Source organism: Mandrillus leucophaeus, unplaced genomic scaffold (genome assembly GCF_000951045.1).
Source record: "Mandrillus leucophaeus isolate KB7577 unplaced genomic scaffold, Mleu.le_1.0 Scaffold619, whole genome shotgun sequence".
In the NCBI taxonomy this organism is placed as follows: Eukaryota; Metazoa; Chordata; class Mammalia; order Primates; family Cercopithecidae; genus Mandrillus; species Mandrillus leucophaeus.
In genome coordinates this window covers 1,321,089-1,341,454 of record NW_012106686.1, presented here as the reverse complement: position 1 = coordinate 1,341,454, position 20,366 = coordinate 1,321,089, and the positions used below count along the sequence as shown (strand labels likewise).

General features: G+C 38.4%; 1 protein-coding gene across 4 annotated transcripts in view; it reads right to left on the bottom strand.

Annotated features, from left to right (window-relative positions):
• Positions 1–3,051: 3,051 nt before the first annotated feature.
• Positions 3,052–20,366, bottom strand: part of CNOT4 (CCR4-NOT transcription complex, subunit 4) — a 142,444-nt gene continuing 125,129 nt past the window's right edge. For 2 of the 4 annotated variants that reach the window (XM_012000121.1, XM_012000122.1), the window contains exons 11-12: positions 5,118–5,330; positions 3,052–4,443 (exon numbers count right to left, since the gene is read on the bottom strand). In XM_012000121.1, coding sequence (XP_011855511.1) covers positions 4,142–4,443; positions 5,118–5,330 — 515 coding nt within the window. In that variant the 3' untranslated portion in view covers positions 3,052–4,141. The remainder of the gene's footprint in view (positions 4,444–5,117; positions 5,331–20,366) is intronic. The other 2 variants (XM_012000123.1, XM_012000124.1) reach the window with 1 other exon arrangement.

Sequence of the window (20,366 nt, the reverse complement as noted above, 5' to 3'; positions counted from 1 at the left end):
TGTATATCCACTGTGTCCAGCAAAATGAATTAAAATAGACCCACACCTGGCTGGGTGTGGTGGCTCACGCCTGTAATCCCAGCACTTTGGGAGGCTGAGGCAGGCAGATCACCTGAGGTCAGGAATTTGAGACCAGCCTGGCCAACATGGTGAAACCCGATCTCCACTAAAAATACAAAAATTAGCCAGGCATGGTGGTGGGCACCTGTAATCCCAGCTATTTGGGAGGCTGAGGCAGGAGAATTACTTGAACCTGAGAGGCGGAGATTGCAGTGAACCAAGATTGCACCACTGCACTTCAGCCTGGGCAACAGAGCGAGACTCCGTCTCAATAAATAAATAAATAAATAAATAAATAAATAAATAAATAAATAAATAAAATAGACCCACACCAAGGCAGATCACCGTGGAGTCCCAGAACACGGAAGACAAACTTGCTACAAGCTTTCAGAGAGGGAGAAAGATTACATATAGAGGATAAGAGCGTCTTTGGATTGTTCAACAACAAAACTGGTAGCAAGAAGGTAATAAGCTTTCAAATTTCTGCAGGAAATTATATAGAATCCTGTATCTACCAAACTATCAACTGAGAAGTAGAATTAAATATTATTTCAGACAAGCTAATTACTAAAATATTTATCTCCCACGTACCTTTCCTTAAGAAATACTGGAGGGTGTCACTCCAGCAAAATAAGATTTAGGAAAAAAAAACAAAAAAACTAGGGTATGGGATTTAGGAATATAGGAAGAAGGTCCAAGAAAGGAGAGAGAACAAAGGGAAATATTAGAAATGACTGCTGTGTACCAGATCTGAGTATTGTGATCCATGAAAGCTGTCAGTACCAAGATTCCCACTGTTATTATACCAACAGGCTGCCTAAGTCAGTTTGGTTCAGGCTGCTTTCTGTACTTTCTGATTTTGACCAAGCCTAATGAACTTTCTGTTCTCCCTGCCAAGCCCTGATGAATTAATCAGCTGACACTTGTTTTAAACCCCACCCCTCACCCCAAAGGGTTAAGACACTTAATTCACGAAGCATCTACTCCAGAGGACTGGTGAAAAGCCATGGTGAGCTTTGACACAGGAAATGGACAGCAGACTGATCCTGCAGACCATATTTCTGCCAGGCAACCGGGACTGTGCTTACATGACAAGACCTACCCCAACTGGCAAGCCCTGTTTTCCAGGACTCACGCATAACCTTGGCCACTGCACTTCTCAGAAGAGGCTTTCATAAATGATCAGAGACGCTAAAGCCAAACTATGCCCCAGAAGCTGTTTAGTTTATCTTCTCCTAAAAGCCTTAATCTAATAGTGACAACATTGCCCTTTCCTTCCACAGCTAGGCTTGGGTTTATTACTCAGCTTTTTAAAACTGAACAATATATTATTCAAGGATAGATACACAGCTGACAAAACTCTTGAAGATTAACACAGAAATTAAAATAAAATTTGTAGATGAGGAGGAAAGAAAATGGTCTAATTGGAGAGGGCAAATAGCGGGCTTTTAAGATACTGAGGTTCTTTTTTTTTTTTTTTTTTTGAGACAGAGTCACGCTCTTGTTGCCCAAGCGGGAGTGCAATGGCACGATCTCGGCTCACTGCAACCTCTGCCTCTCGGGTTCAAAGCGATTCTCCTGCCGCAGCCTCTAGAGTAGCTGGAATTACAGGTGCGAGCCACCATGCCGGGCTAATTTTTTTAGAAACGGGGTTTCACCATGTTAGCCAGGCTGGTCTCGAACTCCTGACCTAAGGTGATCCGCCTGCCTTGGCTCCCAAAGTGCTGAGATTACAGGCGTGAGCCACCGCACCCGGCCTCTATTTTTAACCTCGGTGGTAGGCACACAGATCATTATTATTTTTATTCTTCATACTTTTTGTAAAGTCATGCTTTCTATAAACTCTTCTGTATGACCGATTAAACATACGCACAATTACAGCACAGCCTTATAAGGTGGAAGTTCCCTCCTTTTACAGAAAAAGCAACATTTTTATTGATATGCCCATCTCAGGACTCCCTCCCCACCCCGCAAAAAGCCTTGATTACAATTTACTGGCATCTGAATATTATTTGTGCATTGGTCCATCATTTGGCAGTACAATGTGAAGGTTCAGGAGACTGAAGCAAAGTTCAAGGGCAAAGAGAGCCTGTCATTTCTAGTCCTCTCCACTTACCCAGGGAAATTTTGTTAATTTTACAAAACAGTTTACTAACCACTTGGTTACCATCTATTTGTGGTGACATTTATTTGAGAATACCACGTTTAAGTTTCTAAAACTTGTGTTGAAACTTTTTTTTAACAAATTAAAGTACAGCGTACAGGTAAGGATGAAAAAAACCCAGCTGAAAACACAGAACGTATAATCTCTATCTATCTAGTTGATCCGACAAAGCTTCCCTTAATGGACATGGCTGAAAATATGCCACTTCCTGCTTTGGGCTTCTGAATGCAGCCCAAGACAAGACATACAAACCACACAGATCCTGGTGTCCTGTTGGGGAACAGGTAACTTTTATCCCCTACCCTCTTTTGGTCAGTGGTGTGATCATCGCCCCATCATCAGGTACTTCCTAAAATGGTCAGTCATAAAAGATGTGTCTGTGGATCATCTACATCAGAGTTTCCCCATCTCTTTCCCATCATGGCACTCACAAAGTGGTGCCACTTGTGTGACATAGTGGCTGCTGCTCCCGCCAGGTCTCCCTAAAGAGAATCAACATCTCAACATGTCAATAACCTCTCCATTACTGGCACATGAGGCTTCTCAGTTGGGAAGGCTTGGCCTGCATAATACAATAGCAGAAAGAGGAATCTTCTACTAAAAGCCACTGGAAGAGGGTTCTTGAGGACAAGATGGGCTGAACTTCAAGGATGACACTGACTGACAATAAAATGGTTGTTTATCCTCCACTTTCTTCTTCTAAGCCATCCTCCCTCCCTATTGTTGAAGATGTAAAATCAAATGGAAACATCTGATGGCTACTTGTCACAAAATCTTTCAAACTCACATGCAACAAAATGGAAAAACAAAAACAAGAACAACCCAAGTGTCATCATCAAGTTTTCTGTTTTATTTAAGATTTTAGTTTTAATTCTGAAGAAAGAGGTACATTTCCTTGTTTTTAGTTTTAGCGTCAGGTTATAACCAGGTTTTTGTTTTCTTTTCTCCTGTCTTTTCAATACTGCACAAACGTCCAGAAACTACAGGGTTAAGTAAAAGCTGCAGGCAAGGAGGTCAGAGATTTGCTCCTGATGGTGATCAGATGGCCCCAGAGCAGTGCTATCTCAGAGTGCCCTCGTCAGGTGAATTTACGGTAAAAGAAAAAAGATTCCGACAGAGGAGAAGGACTGAAGAAATCACTTACATTTCAGCTCTTATATTATTAATAGGTATTAAATCTGTGAATACTTTTTTCTTTAAAACATTTCAATTTACTTTAAATCTAAAGCCAAAAAAATTTTCTCCTTTAAAAAAATTACTTCTCACCTCCTTATAAACTCTTTAGCAATCAGCCAGTTACTACTACAGATGAATTTGTCTTTCCATCAACTTCCAATACATTCTTTTGCTTAACGACACAATCAAGTCCTTGCCATCAACTTGCCAAAATAATTAAAAATTAATTTAAATTAAAAGCATTTTCCCTGCAATAATGATAAGCTGAATACAAGATGGATGCTAGGACCACTGTTTTCCCCCATGCATTTAGCAATCTCACGTAAATGAACCTGGTTTTCAAACTTCTGCAGTTGATAATGCATTTACTTGACCTTTCCTATAGATTAATCGCCATTTTCTGCTAAGCAGATTATGTCATTATTATGCGCAACAGACAAACAATAATTTTCTAAGTATTGAGACTGCCCTTTGATTTTTTTTTCTCTCCTTAAAAAGGCATTTTTAGAAACATTCAACAGTGTCACTCAAATGCTGGATCAACAAAAACTTTTACAATTAATAAAGAGATGGTAATGACCCTGTGATCGCATTGCATCTGGGGGTAGGGAGAAAAAAAATTGATCAGGTACTGGATTCTTCAGAACATAAGAGATGAGAAGGGAGCTGTGGGTGGTGGGCTGAGAGGGAGAAAACAGAGTGGGACAAATCCTGCATTTTCTAATGGTTGCTCCTCTTTGCCTAATGGCGGTCCAGTGTTGAACTCTGTAGTAAATCTGTGGGGGTTTTGCTGGGGGGTCTGAAGGCCGTCTGAAAGCCTGGGGGTGGGGAGTGGAAGCTGGAAGGGTTTGAAGGAGGAGGGTAGGGATTCCAACTGGCTCTGTGCAGCGGGATCTGTGTGCTGAAGGGGGCGCTGTGGTGGGTCTGTGATGGAGCAGCGCTGGGGCCGTCCATCTCTGTGAGGGCCTGAAGGGATTTTAGCCAGTGTGGAGGATTGTCATCTTGAAGAGAGTCTAAACTGTTTCCTGAAGATGCTGGAATACCTAAGGAAAGAAAAGAAAAAAGAGGGAAAATGGTGAGTTTGTGTGGAAAGAACAAGGTAAACAAATTTAGAAAACAAAACCAAAAGGAAACACAGAAGAGATTACAATTTTAAACTCCTTCCACATGAGACCTTTTAAACCTTCTGTTCCTTTGATCCTCCCCCAACAACCAAGACTTATTGTCACACAAACCCATGCCTCCTCTTGAACTAGACTTAGTCCCCCACTGTCACAGAGGCACAGCTGCAAAATACCATTCCCCAGAACTGCATGACGGCATTTCCCAATTGTGCTTTTCTTCCTCTGACAGGGATGCGTAACAAGACAGCCTTATAATAGAGAGCTTTATAACAAAAAGTGGAGTATGTTCCTTATAAGAAGAGTAAGTCAGATCCTTTTGTACTTTGAGGCCTACAAAATACACATGTTGCTAGACGTTAACACCTACTTAAACCAGAAGAAGCAACCTAGGCACCAAATGCCTTCTTATTAATACACAACTAGGCCGACAGGTTAAATGAGACTTGCATGACCCCTGAGAACGAAACAAGCCACTCCACACTTGCAGCTTTGTGAAAAGAAGCTTATGTTGAAGAGATCTTGGTTTTTATTTTATCTGTGCTAAAAACCAAACTGTTGGCAGTCAGTGGAGCTGAAGGGAGTGAGAAAGTTACCTGTGATGATGGCTGGGTCTGTCCAGCTGCCAGGGCTGTCCCAACTCAGGCTGTCGGTGGTGGCAGTGTTGGAGGTTGGTGCACTGTGGTTGGCGTTGGAGGGGGAAGAAGAATTGGGCAGTCCACCAAAGTTGATGTTAATGTTGGGTAGAAGTGCCCTTAGCCCGTCCTGCCATTCCTTCATATTTAAACTCTCTACAGAACTGCTGTTGTCTGGGAGATTTACCAACAAAAAAATGAAAGATAAAAAAAAAAAAATAAAAAGCTACGTTAGAAACATATGTTGTTCTTTAGTGGTTAAGCGGGAGAAGAATTATTCTTTCTTTATTGAGCATTTAAAATGGGTTGTCCTAGCAAGATAAACTTCATTAGGATTTTGCTCGTGAGCTCAGAGCCCCTGAAGTAAGTGAGGAAAAACCTGCTCAAGGATCAGGAGAGGGAGCTTCTTGTCTCTCTATAGCCTCTTCACCATTATGGGTTTGTAAATCAATAATCCAGTTTAAAGACTCAATGCTCCAGAGCACAATTTAGTTCCAGCTACATTATGAAGTTGCAGTTAGTGAGGCATTTAGCCAGCTGAGCTGATTTACGCTATAAAAAAGCCAAGTCTGCAAAGTCCAATATAGGAGCTTATTTCTCAACCCATCAAATGGAAGAAAAGTCATTTTATGAAGAATAAACATAAGCAATAGAAAAAGAAAAATAATTAAGTCCTTCTTGATTATAAAACTGGCAATGTGTTTCAGAAGAGAAAAGCAGTAATGAACAGGCTTTTGAATTTGAAAAGAATGTATTTCCATTTAGTCACTAAGGCCAAGGAGGTAGGAGCTGACACCTTTTAGATGGAATAATGTCCAACACAGTCTGCCTGCCCTACTCCAACAGTTCGACCGATCATTCACAGCCGGAATCCTGGAGCCCTACAGTTTTCTGGGTCTATTTATGAATCGCATCAAACATGAGAAGACACTAGCAACATAAAAAAGGCTTTTTATAAATTGTGACTAAACTAACTTGATCTACTACCATCCAGAATCCACATAGTATAACTAACTGGTTGGGGGGAAAAGGGTGAAGTATAACAACTACTTAGATAATTGTTTTATTTAACAAATACTTAGATAGCTGTTTTATTGAAAATAGGAATGTAAATCAAATTACAAACTAGAGTTTTGGAAAAAAGCATAGAAAAATATTTCTGGTTCTACAGAACTGATTAGCAATCAACGCTGAGGAGGAGGAAGAGATGGAGGAGGAGGAGGTTCTATCAGGCACGATCTATGCTGCTTAGCAAAATCAGGATTTTCTTTTTGTAATTTTGCTTTCCACCAACCACTGATCTATGCCAAATTATATCATGTTTCAACAAGTGAAGCATTTAACTCCATTGACCTTATTTAGAAAAAGACAAAAAACTACAACTAAACTGAACAAAGGTCATCTCTGAACTTACTAAGATGAAGAAAAAGCTCTCTAGGCTACACAAAACAAGACATCAGAAGGGAAAATAAATTCTCCAAGCCACTTTCATTTCATAATTGATGTAATTTACTAAACCTCACATTTCTTATATTTGCATATTATTTTACATTTGTATTGAGTTGTATGGTTTACAAGACACTCTAATAGTCAATTATTTCATTTGATCTTCACAACAGCCCTAAGAGGTAGGCAGAGGAGGATAAATAATCTGCATTTACTAGATAAAGAAACAGACTCAGGAATAATTTGCCCAAGTTCACAAAACTTGTTATTGAGAACCTGAACCTGAACCCTGACAAAAAAAAAAAAAAAAAAAAAAAAAGCAAGCAAGCTTACTCTCTCTTCATCTACTCTGTACAGACTATTAATTTTTTAAAGGGTCAAATATTAAAGGGAAAGTCCAGGGGAAGATCCATGATTGAAAGGAGGCAAGAGAGAAACACAGAAGCATTATAGTATGCCCACTGGTCATGATTTGAAGAGAGATATTGTGACTCAAGGAAGAAACTGGACTTTGTGGCCAGGAGAAAAAAATTCTAATCAAGAATACAATCATTAGTTTCCCCCTGGCTCCCTAACTACATGAGACACAAACAAGATCACAAATTTAAGTCCTAGAACACTCTCAATTACAGGAAGGTTTACGGCTATGGAACATTCTAACTTTTAAAGCAGTCAAACTGTCAGGCTGAATAACTTAAAATAGCTTCCAATTAGGCAAAAACAAAACAGGGAAAACTTCCTGGAAGAAAAATAAAATCCCCCAGAAATAGAAAGATGATGTATAACTACATGGGAAAATGTTCAGGAGGATAAATGCTCTTACACCGAGTGGCTAACGTCCCTAAGAAGTCCATGCAAATGATGATCCTCCCTCTTCCACTGACTAGGGAGAGAGAGAATATCCCATAAGTCAGACCAATCTGCTCCTAACTTTTGCTTTACCATTTAGTGAGCAATGAAACTGAGGAACATTTAATTTTGCATTAACAGAATAACACTTGCATTTACATAAATCTTATTTGAAAATCAGTAATAAAGTCAAAAGACAATAAAGGCAGAGGGGTTATATGAGAACTCTCTGTACTTCCCACTCCGTTTTGCTGAGAACCTAAAACTACTCTTAAAAAAGTTTGTTTTAAGGTACATTTGTTCCTGTAATTGTAGACTAATCAAATCAAACAAGAGTATGTTAGCCAAAGAAATTCACATATGGCACATGATGCAGAAACAGTGAGAAATTTAGATCCTCCCAGGTGCACTATGATTACAGGATACCTTGGGAAATAAATTAGCTAGTTTATAATGCAACAATCTTTACACCCCTCCTCCCCCCAAAAAAACATCATGTGCCTTGACATTTTGGGAGCCTGACAGCATGGGTGTGTGGCTTACAGTAAAGCTGCAAGCGTTACAGGGAAGTAGAATGATGCTTTTAGCTCTTGGAATAGGACCATATTCCATCTAGCTTAGAAGAAAAGAAGTTTATTTCACTGTTTTTTCCACTATTGCTATGCCAAGTGTTGGCACAAAGAAAAGGTGAGAGAAAGGAAATCAGCTTAATCCTAACCCCATCAAAATAGCTCATCTCAGTCCAGCCGTACCTGAAGTCACGTCCTTGACTCCCCATTCCCTCCCAATGACCCAAATTTGTCTTGGCTGCAAGGGCTTCTGGCAATTCCATTCTTTGAAACACACACAGCAGGGTTTATCAACCTCATCACTACTGACAGTTTGAACTACATAATTCTCTGTTGTGGAGCGCTGTCCTGAGCACTGTGGGAGGGTAAGCAGCATTGCCGGCCTCTACCCACTAGAGGCTAGGGGTACCAGCTCCCCAGTTTTGATAGCCAAAATTGTCTTTAGACATTGCAAATGTCTTCTAGGGAAGCAAAATTGCATCCAGTTGAGAACCAGAACCACTGACACAAACGAAGTCGATTCCTTTGCTTCTAGGGCTCTTAAATGATCTCACTTGACTGCACATTTTCCTTTTGAATAGTACCAGGACTTTGACCACTGACTCAACTTGATGCAAGTTCATTTTCTTTTATTTATACAGGACTTCACACTGGAGTACAATTCAACGTGTATAAGTCAGTAGGTTTCATATAGAAAACATTGTAGATAGGTTGTATAAGGCATCTCTACAACTGGCTGTCAATATAATTTAGCCATGTATATCCCAGGACTCCTAATTCATAAGTAAAAATAACACCGGCCTTACTCTCTCATAAGGATAAAAATAAGAGAAGGAAATGCAATTTGGAGCACATTTATTACTTGCTAAATGCCTAACAACAAATGCTCCACTGGTGGTCAATACTGAATGGATATAAACTTTCCAAGAAGCTAAGGCAGAGTATTTCTTACTGCCAGGAACTAGCCCTGTGTACAAGTCTCCTTTTAGGAACTTAGGAATAGCGCCCATCATTCTCAGCGGTACTGTGAAGTCAATCTAATAAGGAGCCTTCTCATCGCTAAAACATTACAAAGATACCAGAAAGTACTTTAAACTTACCATAAGATGTGAAAAGAGCAAGCAAAGTATAATAAAAATCAAGTTACCAAACATTTTATATTAAAAACAATACTAATTTTATTTTTAAAGTAATTAGTAATAGTATAATACATCAGGGAAGGAGTGTTTATTCTTAAAGAATTGATAATATATTTAGATGTTTTCTGATGTTAAAAAATTTTACTTTATGGCATATAAGTATGTACAACAAAACACTATTTTCAGTTCTAAACAATCTGAGGGCAGGAAAGGGAGTCAAGTTGTTGGTAGTAGGTCTATTTTTCAGTGCAGAACTCAAAGGCACACAATTTAAAGTACTTTCAAGATGCCATGTGCCACACTTTCATATTCTACTGTGTAAGGAGTATCAGTATACTTCGTTTGCCTGCCTCAGAAAACCTCTTATTAAAGAAGAAATTATAGTTAAAATTCTGCTACTTTGCTGGTCAAGGTAGCAGAATCCATAGTAAGCCGATCATGATGCACTAAACAAGTTGACAAATCTAGTTTTTAGCAACAAGTTTAAAAAATCAGTATAAAATGCATATATTAAGACCGCCAAGCTAAAAATCAAAGCAACTCTTTACTGAGTGCCTACAGTATGCGTGGAACATAAAAGCACTTAAATCATGACCTCTGTTTTTAAGGGGCTAAAAGTCTAGACAGTGGGACGATGAAAATACACGAAAAGTTCAACAACTACATCTGAAAAAGCAACAGAAGAAATGCCCAGGGTGGTATATGATTAAAATAAGCTACATGAGGTTCAGTAAAAAGACAGGCCAGTTGGGACACGTATGGGAACGTGTTGGTGGGTGAAGAACAGTAGCATTCGTGGAGTTGCCATTTTAGTTACTACATAGCTTTCCCCCTCCTCCCACGCCAAACCTGAAAATCTCACAACAGGTTGAAACTATCTTTAGTATTTCTACATAACACTGTACTAGTCCAACTGTTTACTAGGAAGTACACAGAAAGGCATTTTAAACAATGACTATCTTATAGACTATATTTCAGAATGAATTCTGACATCAGACCTTTCACAGAACACTGCTTGGGCAAGCACACACCGTTAGCATGAATAGCATACAGAGTGGGTATCCCTCCTTTCTGTTCTCCAGGTTAACTGCAATATGTTAATTATTATGAAATGTAAAACTATAAATAGCAAAATGTGGGCAAACCTACTCATAACAGTAACCTGTCACTGGCAATAAGCCAATGAGTTTTTCTAGCTGGCATAAAAAGCTTCACCTGAAAGAATGGAAGTTGAGGGGGCAGGGTACCAGGACAAGGCATCCTTCCTTCCCACCTTGATTTTATGTAGTTTACGTAGGGCACCATGTAAAATTTAATTTGAAAAATAAGATCTGCTGCTAAAAGGGTAAAGACATAGAAGACCTCTGCATAATGACAACATATTGAGATAAAACACACGTAAAACAAGCCCCCAAACAAGACAATTCCAGTAGATATGTTTCCACGAATATATTTTTGTGCCATCAAATCAGGATATTGTGTCTTCTTGGAATTCTTGCCTCTATTTTATTTTTGGTACCACCTCCTCAAGGTCTTCTCATTGAACAATAAATACACCCCTACAGGGTGCATTTATCCTCAGCGAGGATGTCTCTCACTGAGAGACCCAGTCACAAAATACACCTAAAAGTGTTTATTCTGCACTTCAGTTTGTGAGCCATATTTAATGGTCATTACCAAAAGGCTCAATACAACCTGATTTTTTCTAAAAAGCTTTTGTCTTCCATCTTCACTCTTGTCCTTTACAGTTCAAAACCACATGCTCCAGTGGTTAGGTTACTTAAACAAATCTTTCTTGGTGCAAGTGGCTACACAACAGAAACCTGGTTCCTACTATGATTAACTCTTTGCCAGTTAGACTTCCAAATCTTTGTGCATTTTTAGAAAGACATAGGGAACAACCTGTCCTAGCTCCTGCCCCCACACCCCTCCCTCTTATAGATGATCTCCTCCCAGTTTTGGGATGGAGTGCATCTTCATCAGTATTTGATTTGAACAAAGTCTCAACTTCCTCAAACCTCAACAATGAATCTCTAAGTGACTCAAATATAAATGATTTATGCTGAACTAAACTTCAAAGAGCAGACAAAATTTGTCATATTGAAATTTAAAAGAAAGCCTTCATAATATAAGCATACTGTACATCAGGGCAGTCACAAAAATCTTTCCAATTTATTAACTAAAATATGCAGAGAAAATGACTTCTCAGTAAATGAATTGTTACAGACAGACATTATAAAATCAGTTTATGAAAAATGTTATTCTAGTTAAATAGTTCACACTCAAATTTCTAGAACTATGTTTATTATAAAGCAAGACAGACCAATACTGCACTAGGTCACAGACAAAATCTTAAGGGTTTAATAGATCTGAAAGTAGAGTTTGGATTAAGTGGAAAATCTTAAGAACCCAAATGGAAAAAAAGAGTTCTGAGCAGAAACAAAGAACCTGAACAAAGTAACAGCCAAAACAACAACAAAAAAGGCAAAATTTGTTTATACTAGTAGAAAGAAGCAGAAATGACATAAACAGAAAAATCCAGATCCGCTACATACGGCTTGTGCTTTCTAAACTTTATTCCCTCCATTCTCCTTGCCTAGAATGCTTTCTTGTTCTCTTCAAGTAGTTTTTATTCAATCTTCCAAAAGTCAAAGTCTCTTCTCTTCCACCGGACAGCACTTAGGGTCTGAACCACTCATCTGGCAGCACACTGTGCCGTGCCATCAACTGCAGTTACTGTCCACCCTTCCATGTACTCATACTTCACCCTCTCACAACTCCGCTGAAAAGCCTGATGGGGACATCCTGTACATTCTTCAGCATGTAGCTCAGTGTTTTAGAAATGTTACATGCATCAAGATATCCACAGACTTGAGGGTCTGACTTGAGAAGAGCTGGAAAGTGACTTTCCCCAACAAAATCTGTTTAATTCATATCTATATAATGCTGTGAACAGATGGTTCTCTCCAAAAAGATGCAAAGCTTTCTGAATGCAGGAGGAGTAAGTTAAGTTTTGGGGTCCAAGAGGCTTCTCTGCATGTAAACTGAAGAAAATGAGCCACTAAGATGATATGTTTTTAATAGCATTTCAGATGCCAAAACACAAGCAAATACACTTTTAAAAAGTACAATGCATCAAAACTGTTTAAAGAAGGAATGTTTTATTAAAAACAAATATTCTAGTATTATGTGTACAAGATATTAAACAAAAGTCTCTAAGATATATTCTACCCATTTTTCTACTCCAGCCACTATTCCTTCACTCACTATGCACTTTATGTACTCAATTACTTTAGTATCAACAATCCAATGAGGTTAAGCAGTAGGTTCATTTTACAAATGAGGAGACTTGAGTAGGCGCTGTAGTTCCAAGAATTTGTCCCAGGTTATAGAGTTAGTGTTGCAGTCAGCAATTAAAATCAGTCTGACTCCAAAGCATTTGTTCTTGCCATCAAACATACTACCAACCAGTCTGTGTCCTGGGCAGGACTCATGGGCTAATTAGAAGGGAAGGACAAATGTGTTTAAATAACTATAACATGGGATAATAAATGCTATTCTAGTATGAGCAAAGACCTGTGGGGCATAAAGAAGTGAATAATTCTTCCATTCTACATATAGGATAAACGACGAATAAGAAAACATCAGAGGAAAAGCAGCTGATGTGGAAGAGGGAAAGGACATCCCATAGAGAACACAGGGATGCACGGGCCACAGGCAGCAAATAAGAAAATACAGTGGGAACATTTCAAAATATAAGTAGATGTGTTTTGCATAATGTGTATTATTCTCTTCTAAAATGTTCCTATAAGGATCTATAAATCTGTCTTGAAGGAGAATCAGATTAATGAGAACAAAAAGAATCTAGATGGCTGCTTTTTGAAGGACCTAAGGAATCGGAATCTAAGAAACAAAACAAAAATATTTATGTGCAAAGTTATATAAAAAAAAGTGGAAAAAGTAAACAAATTTTAATACAAAAGATACATACACCCTTAGAAGCATCACAGACTGGATCAGATGAGACCTGAACCAGAATATGTAAGCAACGCTAAATGAAGGTAAGGGACAAAAAAGATTCATTTAAAAGATCTGTAAAACGTCAAAGCAGCAGCCTGGAGGGAAGCATTTAAGTGAGCACAAAACTGAGCAGTGACCATGAACAAAGCCCTGTGAGGAGTTCCAAAGATGGTCAAGGGAACGTAAAATAAGGAGACGATACACAGATCACCAGAATATTCACCCAACACTACTTTCCCAAAACAAATGACAAAATTGCGGAGACATGGAGGGTGTCAACCACCCTAACATCTTTGAAGTCTAAATCGGCTAGAAGAAAATAAACCTGACAAAACATTCCTTGCTGACGATCTCTCTTTTCCAAGGTGAAAATAAGGAAGACTTATTTTTTATTCTGGACTTAATTCTGACCGACGAAGAACTGGTTGGCTACTGCAAAAACAACAGAAACCCTAGGAGGATGTGACAGAATTTTGGGATTTACAAAAGCAGGGAATGAGAATAATTACACTTGAATTCTTCGATGGCAAGCATCCTCGCTATTTTGCAAATACCACAGTGTATTACAATCATTTGTTTACATGTTCACTTTTTACAACTAGACTTTGAGCTCCTCTAGGGAAAGGATCTTGATTTAATCATTTCTATGTAGTAAACAATGCCTGAACCTGAACTTCAGCAGGTACTTTATGTTTCCTAAACATATAACCCTGAACATTGGCTTCCAGGTATTTTTTTTTTTTTTTTTTTTGAGACGGAGTCTCGCTCCGTCGCCCAGGCTGGAGTGCAATGGTGCAACCTCAGCTCACTGCAACCTCCACCTCCCGGGTTCAAGCGATTCTCCTACCTCAGCCTCCCAAGTAGCTGGGATTACAGGCATGCACCACCACGCCTGGCTAATTTTTGTATTTTTAGTAGAGACAGGGTTTTGCCGTGTTGGTCAGGCTGGTCTCGAACGCCTGACCTCGTGATCCACCCGCCTCAGCCTCCCAAAGTGCTGGGATTACAGGCGTGAGCCACCGTACCCAGCTTGCTTCCAGGTTTTTTAAGAAAACAACTATCCAAAAAAGATAGGGAAAAGGATGGGTGGGAGTGGTCCCATGGTTATAGAGAGCAGTGATTCACAGGCCACAGAAGATGCTAAAACATGACATTTTGACTATGCAATAATAAATAAATCTATAAGGAAAAGAAAATTAGAGGAAATCTAAAGAAGTTGGTTGTTACACAGGGAGAATCTGATGGGATTAGATTTGAAAAGAAAGAAAAGATGGGTAGAGGTATATAACCTACTTGTATATAAAAGTATAATTCTTATGGATTAAAGTCAGAATACATAATGATCTGGGGAAAGTGAAAAATGCTGAAAGCAAGACAAAGCTATGTTTGGAATAAGGGGAATATCAGGAAAGGCCACTGCTCAGAGCCTGATGCCATATTAAGACAGGAGAAAAGGCAGGGCAATGTGGTTCCATGTTCATTTTGCTTCCTTCTGTCTTTAGATAAGAGCATGATCTTCTAACCAAAAGGACAGATTAAGTAATGTGAAGAAGGGAACTGTTAAGTCAGGAGAGATGCAAAGACATCACAAAAGCATCTGCTCAATTCAAATGAGTTTAAATCTTTAGACTGAAAATGAGTTTTATCCCAGGCTCTTAATCTTCACAGGTAAGCGCACAAAACCACTGTTAAAAAAGTACCAGAAATGGAGGAAATGGCGGACTCTAGAAGCAACATGCTTAGAATTATTATTTTTTTATTTTTATTTTTTGAAACCAAGCCTTGCTCTGTCACCCAGGCTGGAGTACAATGGTTCGATCTTGGCTCACTGCAATCTCCGCCTCCCAGGTTCCAGCGACTCTCCTGCCTCAGCCTCCTGAGTAGCTGGGATTAGAGGCACGTGCCACCACACCCAGCTAATTTTATTTTTTGTATTTTTAGTAGAGACGGGGTTTCACCTTGGTTGACCAGACTGGTCTCAAACTCCTGACCTTGGGTGATCTGCCTGCTTTGTCTCCCAAAGTGCTAGGATTACAGGCCTAGGCCACCATGCCCAGTCTAGAATTAGTTCTTCAGAAAATTCTAAAACATTTGGGGCTTGATGATTTCTTTAGAAATGAATATGATGGGTTTATCAATCACTGTTCTGTCTGCTTGTGTTTGGGGGTATTTTTCATGGGAAATAATGTATAGCATTTCGACTAGAACTCAGCTCGATTCCACCTAAAATATACAGTAAGTTTAATTCTGAAATTGAACAAGTAGTCATAGAGGTTCCACTAACAATTGTTTTCCATTGGAAAAGTCCTTATATATTCCACGGCCCACTTCCTTTCCCCTTCTGTTGCCCATCTAAACTCAAAGAGTTTGTAGTTAGCTCTGTTCCCATCCCACTGATTGCTCAATCTTCCCCAAAAATGGAATAAAGTTATCAATGAGAGTCAAAATGAATTTTCATAAAGAACAAATTCTATCAAAGTAATTTATTCTTTGGATAGGCTTCCTAGGATGTCAGAAGTATAATATATCTGGAATATGTCTTGAATTCAGCAGTTTCTGGTAAAATTTGCTGATGGTTCCCTTTTGGGATAACATGGTAAAGTATAGCATGGATAACAGCAGTGTTTAGATGAATCTACACAGAATATGAGATACTGAGTCAGCCTAAAAGTCTCTGTAATACTCTTGGCTTATATTTGACCCCATGCTTTTTATTATACTTAACAAAACCCACAAAGTTCATTTAAATATGCAAGTGGAAAGCCAATTCTACAGATGACAGAATAGCGGAAACTACAACTATTCTCAAAACTCTTACATTCTTTGACAAATGTTATTAATAGTGTTATTAATAACATACATCTATCATTTTATAATCACATAGTTCTTTCATAACACAAACTTGTAAGATGGGGATATATAAACAGGATACATTCCAACAATACCAAATCCAAACACATACAATTTAACAGATAATTAGATTTTTAAAAATGCATTCGTAAAGGGCAGAATGGAGAAGATCTAACCATTAGCATGTATGGGAAAAGGTCTAGTGGTTTTGCTTAATAGGCTTATGATACTTGGTATGGCAACTGGGTAATGGAACGCCTAAAAATGTAACATTAAGACCGTATAAATAGATGTACAATGTCTAAATTAGCAATTGTATGACCTTAGGCAAATCACAAATGATAACCACTCTGCTTCTCATTTATCAAATGGAGATAACTACCCTACAAGATACTTTTATAAAAGAACTCTATAAACATAAGGGAAAATACAAATATTAGTAACAAATTTTAATAAGAGATTATCTGATCATATGTGGATTATTATATTCAAGTGTGAGCTTCATATTTTAAGAAAGGAAACATCAAGTCAAAATGTGTGTAAAGGAGAATTAGACTGAGAGAATTCAAAATCATGTTGAGTGTGGAATGGTTCAAAGAAGTGAGGCTGTTTGATCTACATCCAGAAGTTAACAGACAAGTGGTCTTCATGTGTTTAACAAAATGCACCTAAGAAGTACAATTGGAAAAAGACTTTGGCTTAACCAAGACGAAAAATTTCTAACAATTTTGCCCTAAAGAACTCCCTACCTAGCAAAGTACAAAGCTCCTAAAACACCTCAGGAGTACACACGAAGCATTCTGAAAAAGAGGTATTAGAGAGACTTTCTGAACTGCGTATATGTGTTTCACGGAAGATTTACCAATATTTATATATAGATTTATGGGTATCACAAATGAGGAATCACTTGATAAGAAAAATATGTTAGTTTTTTTTTTTTTAAGGTGTGTGTTAGGGCTGGGCGCAGTGGCTCATGCCTGTAATCCCAGCACTTTGGGAGGCCAAGGTGGGTGGATCACGAGGTCAGGCGTTCAAGACCAGCCTGGCCAACATAGTGAAACCCTGTCTCTGTTAAAAAATACAAAAAACTAGACGGGCATGGTGGTGGGCCCCTGTAATTCCAGCTAGTTGGGAGGTTGAGGCAGGAGAATCGCTTGAACCTGGGAGGCAGAGGCTGCAGTGAGCCAAGATTGCGCCATTGCACTCCAACCCAGGTGACAGTGTGAGATTCTGTCTCAAAAAATAAATAAATAAACAAAAGGGGGGTGTGTGTGTGTGTATGTGTGTACAGGGGGTGTTGGAAAAATAAGGAAAAGTCAAGAGCTGAGGTTTCCCAAATTCAGAGGTTAAAAAAAAAAAGGAAGAAGAAAAATTAATCACATAGTGAGTGGGTGATGTGTAGGGGGCAAAATCTTAACAATGAACACCACAATGCCAGAATAGAACCAAAAAATGAATTATAACTCATATGCAAATAAATCTGACTGAATGCTTCCAAAAGTCGAGATTAACACAAAACAGATCCATGCTTTGCAGGCCTCCAGAATTGACACCACTTTCAACCATCAATTTTCCTTCCACAAACATTTATTGCATGTCTACTCTGTACCATTTCTCTGGAGCTTGATGCTATGACATTCTCTAACAGCCTCCTAAAAACCATGCTGTTCTTCATTTTTTATTTTTTAAGGCTAGTCAAGTGAAGTTCTGCTTATTTCTTAACAGATCACTCAGGACTGGCCATTCCAAATGAAGTCAGTAATAGCTTTTGATTGTTTAGTGGCAATAAAATATTTTTATTGGGGCAGAAGTTTCTCTTCAGGCTTACATTCAGATGAAAGTATTTTGCTTCCTATACAGCAAATCTCTTTATGGTTATATATCTATTGAAATTCCTGAGATTGCTGATGTTCATAATTTTCCAAATTAAAAGACTCAAGTTATCTAAAAGTTATTTAAAACATCAAACCCAGTTCTTTACTGCATTTGATTACACAGCACACTTTTATTTCAATAGTGAAGATCAGTTAGTCTTATCTTTTTCTAAAAGATGGCTCCTATCAGCATCGAATTGTCTTAAGCATTTAAATCAACATAACAAAAATCCCAAATAAGAATAAAATTTTCACTTTTCTGAAACATCATTTTAATTGACAGATTCTTCATAATCCAGTTATAAGTTTCATTTTTAGAGAGTACTCTTTAGGCATTAAATGATGATTTACTTTAATTTCAGAAGAAAAATTATTTCAGAAAATGATATAACTTCATTATTTTATAAAACTAAATGAAGTGGAGATGGATATAGTCATGGTGATAAACATTTCCAATACAACATACCAAACATACATCTTTAAGAGTTCTTTCCCATTGTGCTAGTTACCCAAACCAAGAGACATTTATTAAGGTTTTCAGATTTTTTTAAAACAAATGTCTGTTTTTTAAAATAAGCATTTATATTCTGAAATTCAATTATTTTAGCTATGTAAAATGTGTGATTAAAAAATAACGCTAGGGGAAACTAAAACGCACATTACTAAGTGGAAGAAGACAATCTGAAAAAGCTACATTAGTTTTAAAACTAATCTGTACTTTCTAAAAACGACCCTGAAACGCCTCTGTGTGCCACCTATTCATTACCCAGATCATCAAGTGGGTTCATACACTGTAACATATGTTCCCTTCTGGTGGGGGGTGCTTATAATGGAGAACACTGTGCATGTGACAGGGGCAGGGAATGTAATGAGAAGTCTCTGTACCTTCCACTCAATTTTGCTGTGAACCTAAAATAGCTCTGAACAATAGTCTGTTTTTTAAAAAGACTATTTTGCTTTTTATTCTTCCTTACAGTATATTCACATACTAGGGGAAATACAAACTTTTTGTTTTCAATTTGCAAATGGTGTCTCAATCTAAATGGAATTAAGTCTTCATAAGAACACATCTTTTCCAGACCTATATGATGATACTCCTGTGGAAGACAGAGTTTCAAAAGACCCTGCATTCAAAAATTTATATGCTCATCACATCACTCGGGGGCCTTAGTTTAAAAATCATTTAAAATATATAATTATTTAAGTATTCATCCTTAGCTATAATTTACAGTTGAATTAGGGACAGATTGCCAGAGACAATCTTGACAGAACCAATTCTCAGTCAATGTTGAATCTTATTTCAAAAGAAGAAAGGCAAAAAAGACGAACAGATGAAAATATTTTCAAATACAAATCAGAAACTGCAATATTCTTACTTCAGATATGCTAGAGCTATAAACTGAATTAGAACTGCTTTACTGAAAAAAAATTTATTAAAAACCACATTTGCAAAACTTTGAATTTTAGTCATATTGTTCAGCAGTGTTGACTTTTTATAAGAGCTAGAATTATCTTAGAAGTTGGGGGAACTGAAAAATGCCCAAGTTTTACAATGTCAAAAATCTTTATTGATTCAAAATTTTACAGTGCCGTGGTCATTCCCCAATCTGCTCCAAAATCCAGACTATGATTTCTGTTTAAATGTGTTGTTTTGATTTAAAAGACAGAGAAGGCTAGGCGCAGTGGGTCACGCTCGTAATCCCAGCACTTTTGGGAGGCCGAGGCAGGTGGATCATCTGAGGTTGGGAGTTTGAGACCAGCCTGGTCAACAAGGTGAAACCCTGCCTCTACTAAAAATACAAAACTTAGCCGAGCGTGTTGGCCTGCATCTGTAATCCCAGCTACTTGGGAGGTTGAGGCAGGAGACTGACTTGAACCTGGGAGGCGGCGCTTACAGCGAGCCAACATCGCGCCACTACCCTCCAGCCTGGACGATGGAGTGTCTCAAACAAAATAAAAATAAAAGAGACAGAAGGAGGGAAAAAAATATATATATATATATATACTCGTTTAGGATCAAAGGCAGTTTGCAGTAAGCTGAAAGGTGAGTAAGAGTAGTTACTGGGGAGACAGAGGGTCTGCTGACTCTGGTAATTGAGTAAAAAGACTGAGAAAACACTTAGTAGACGGATGGGGAGAGACTTCTCTCCTTTGAAGCGGGAAAACTGGCTAGGCACGATGGCTCACGCCTGTAATCACAGCACTTTGGGAGGCCAAGGCGCATGGATCACTTGAGATCAGGAGTTTCAGACCAGCCTCCATAACAAGGCAAAACCTGTCTAAAATACAAAAACTAGCCAGGCGTGGTGGTGTGTGAACATAGCCCCAGCTACCTGGGGGGCTGAGGTGGGAGGATCACTTGAGCCAGGGAGGTCGAGGTTGCAGTAAGCCGTGTTTACACCACTGCACTCCAACCTGGGCAACACGGGGAAACCCTGTCTCAAAAAAAAAAAAAAAAAAAAA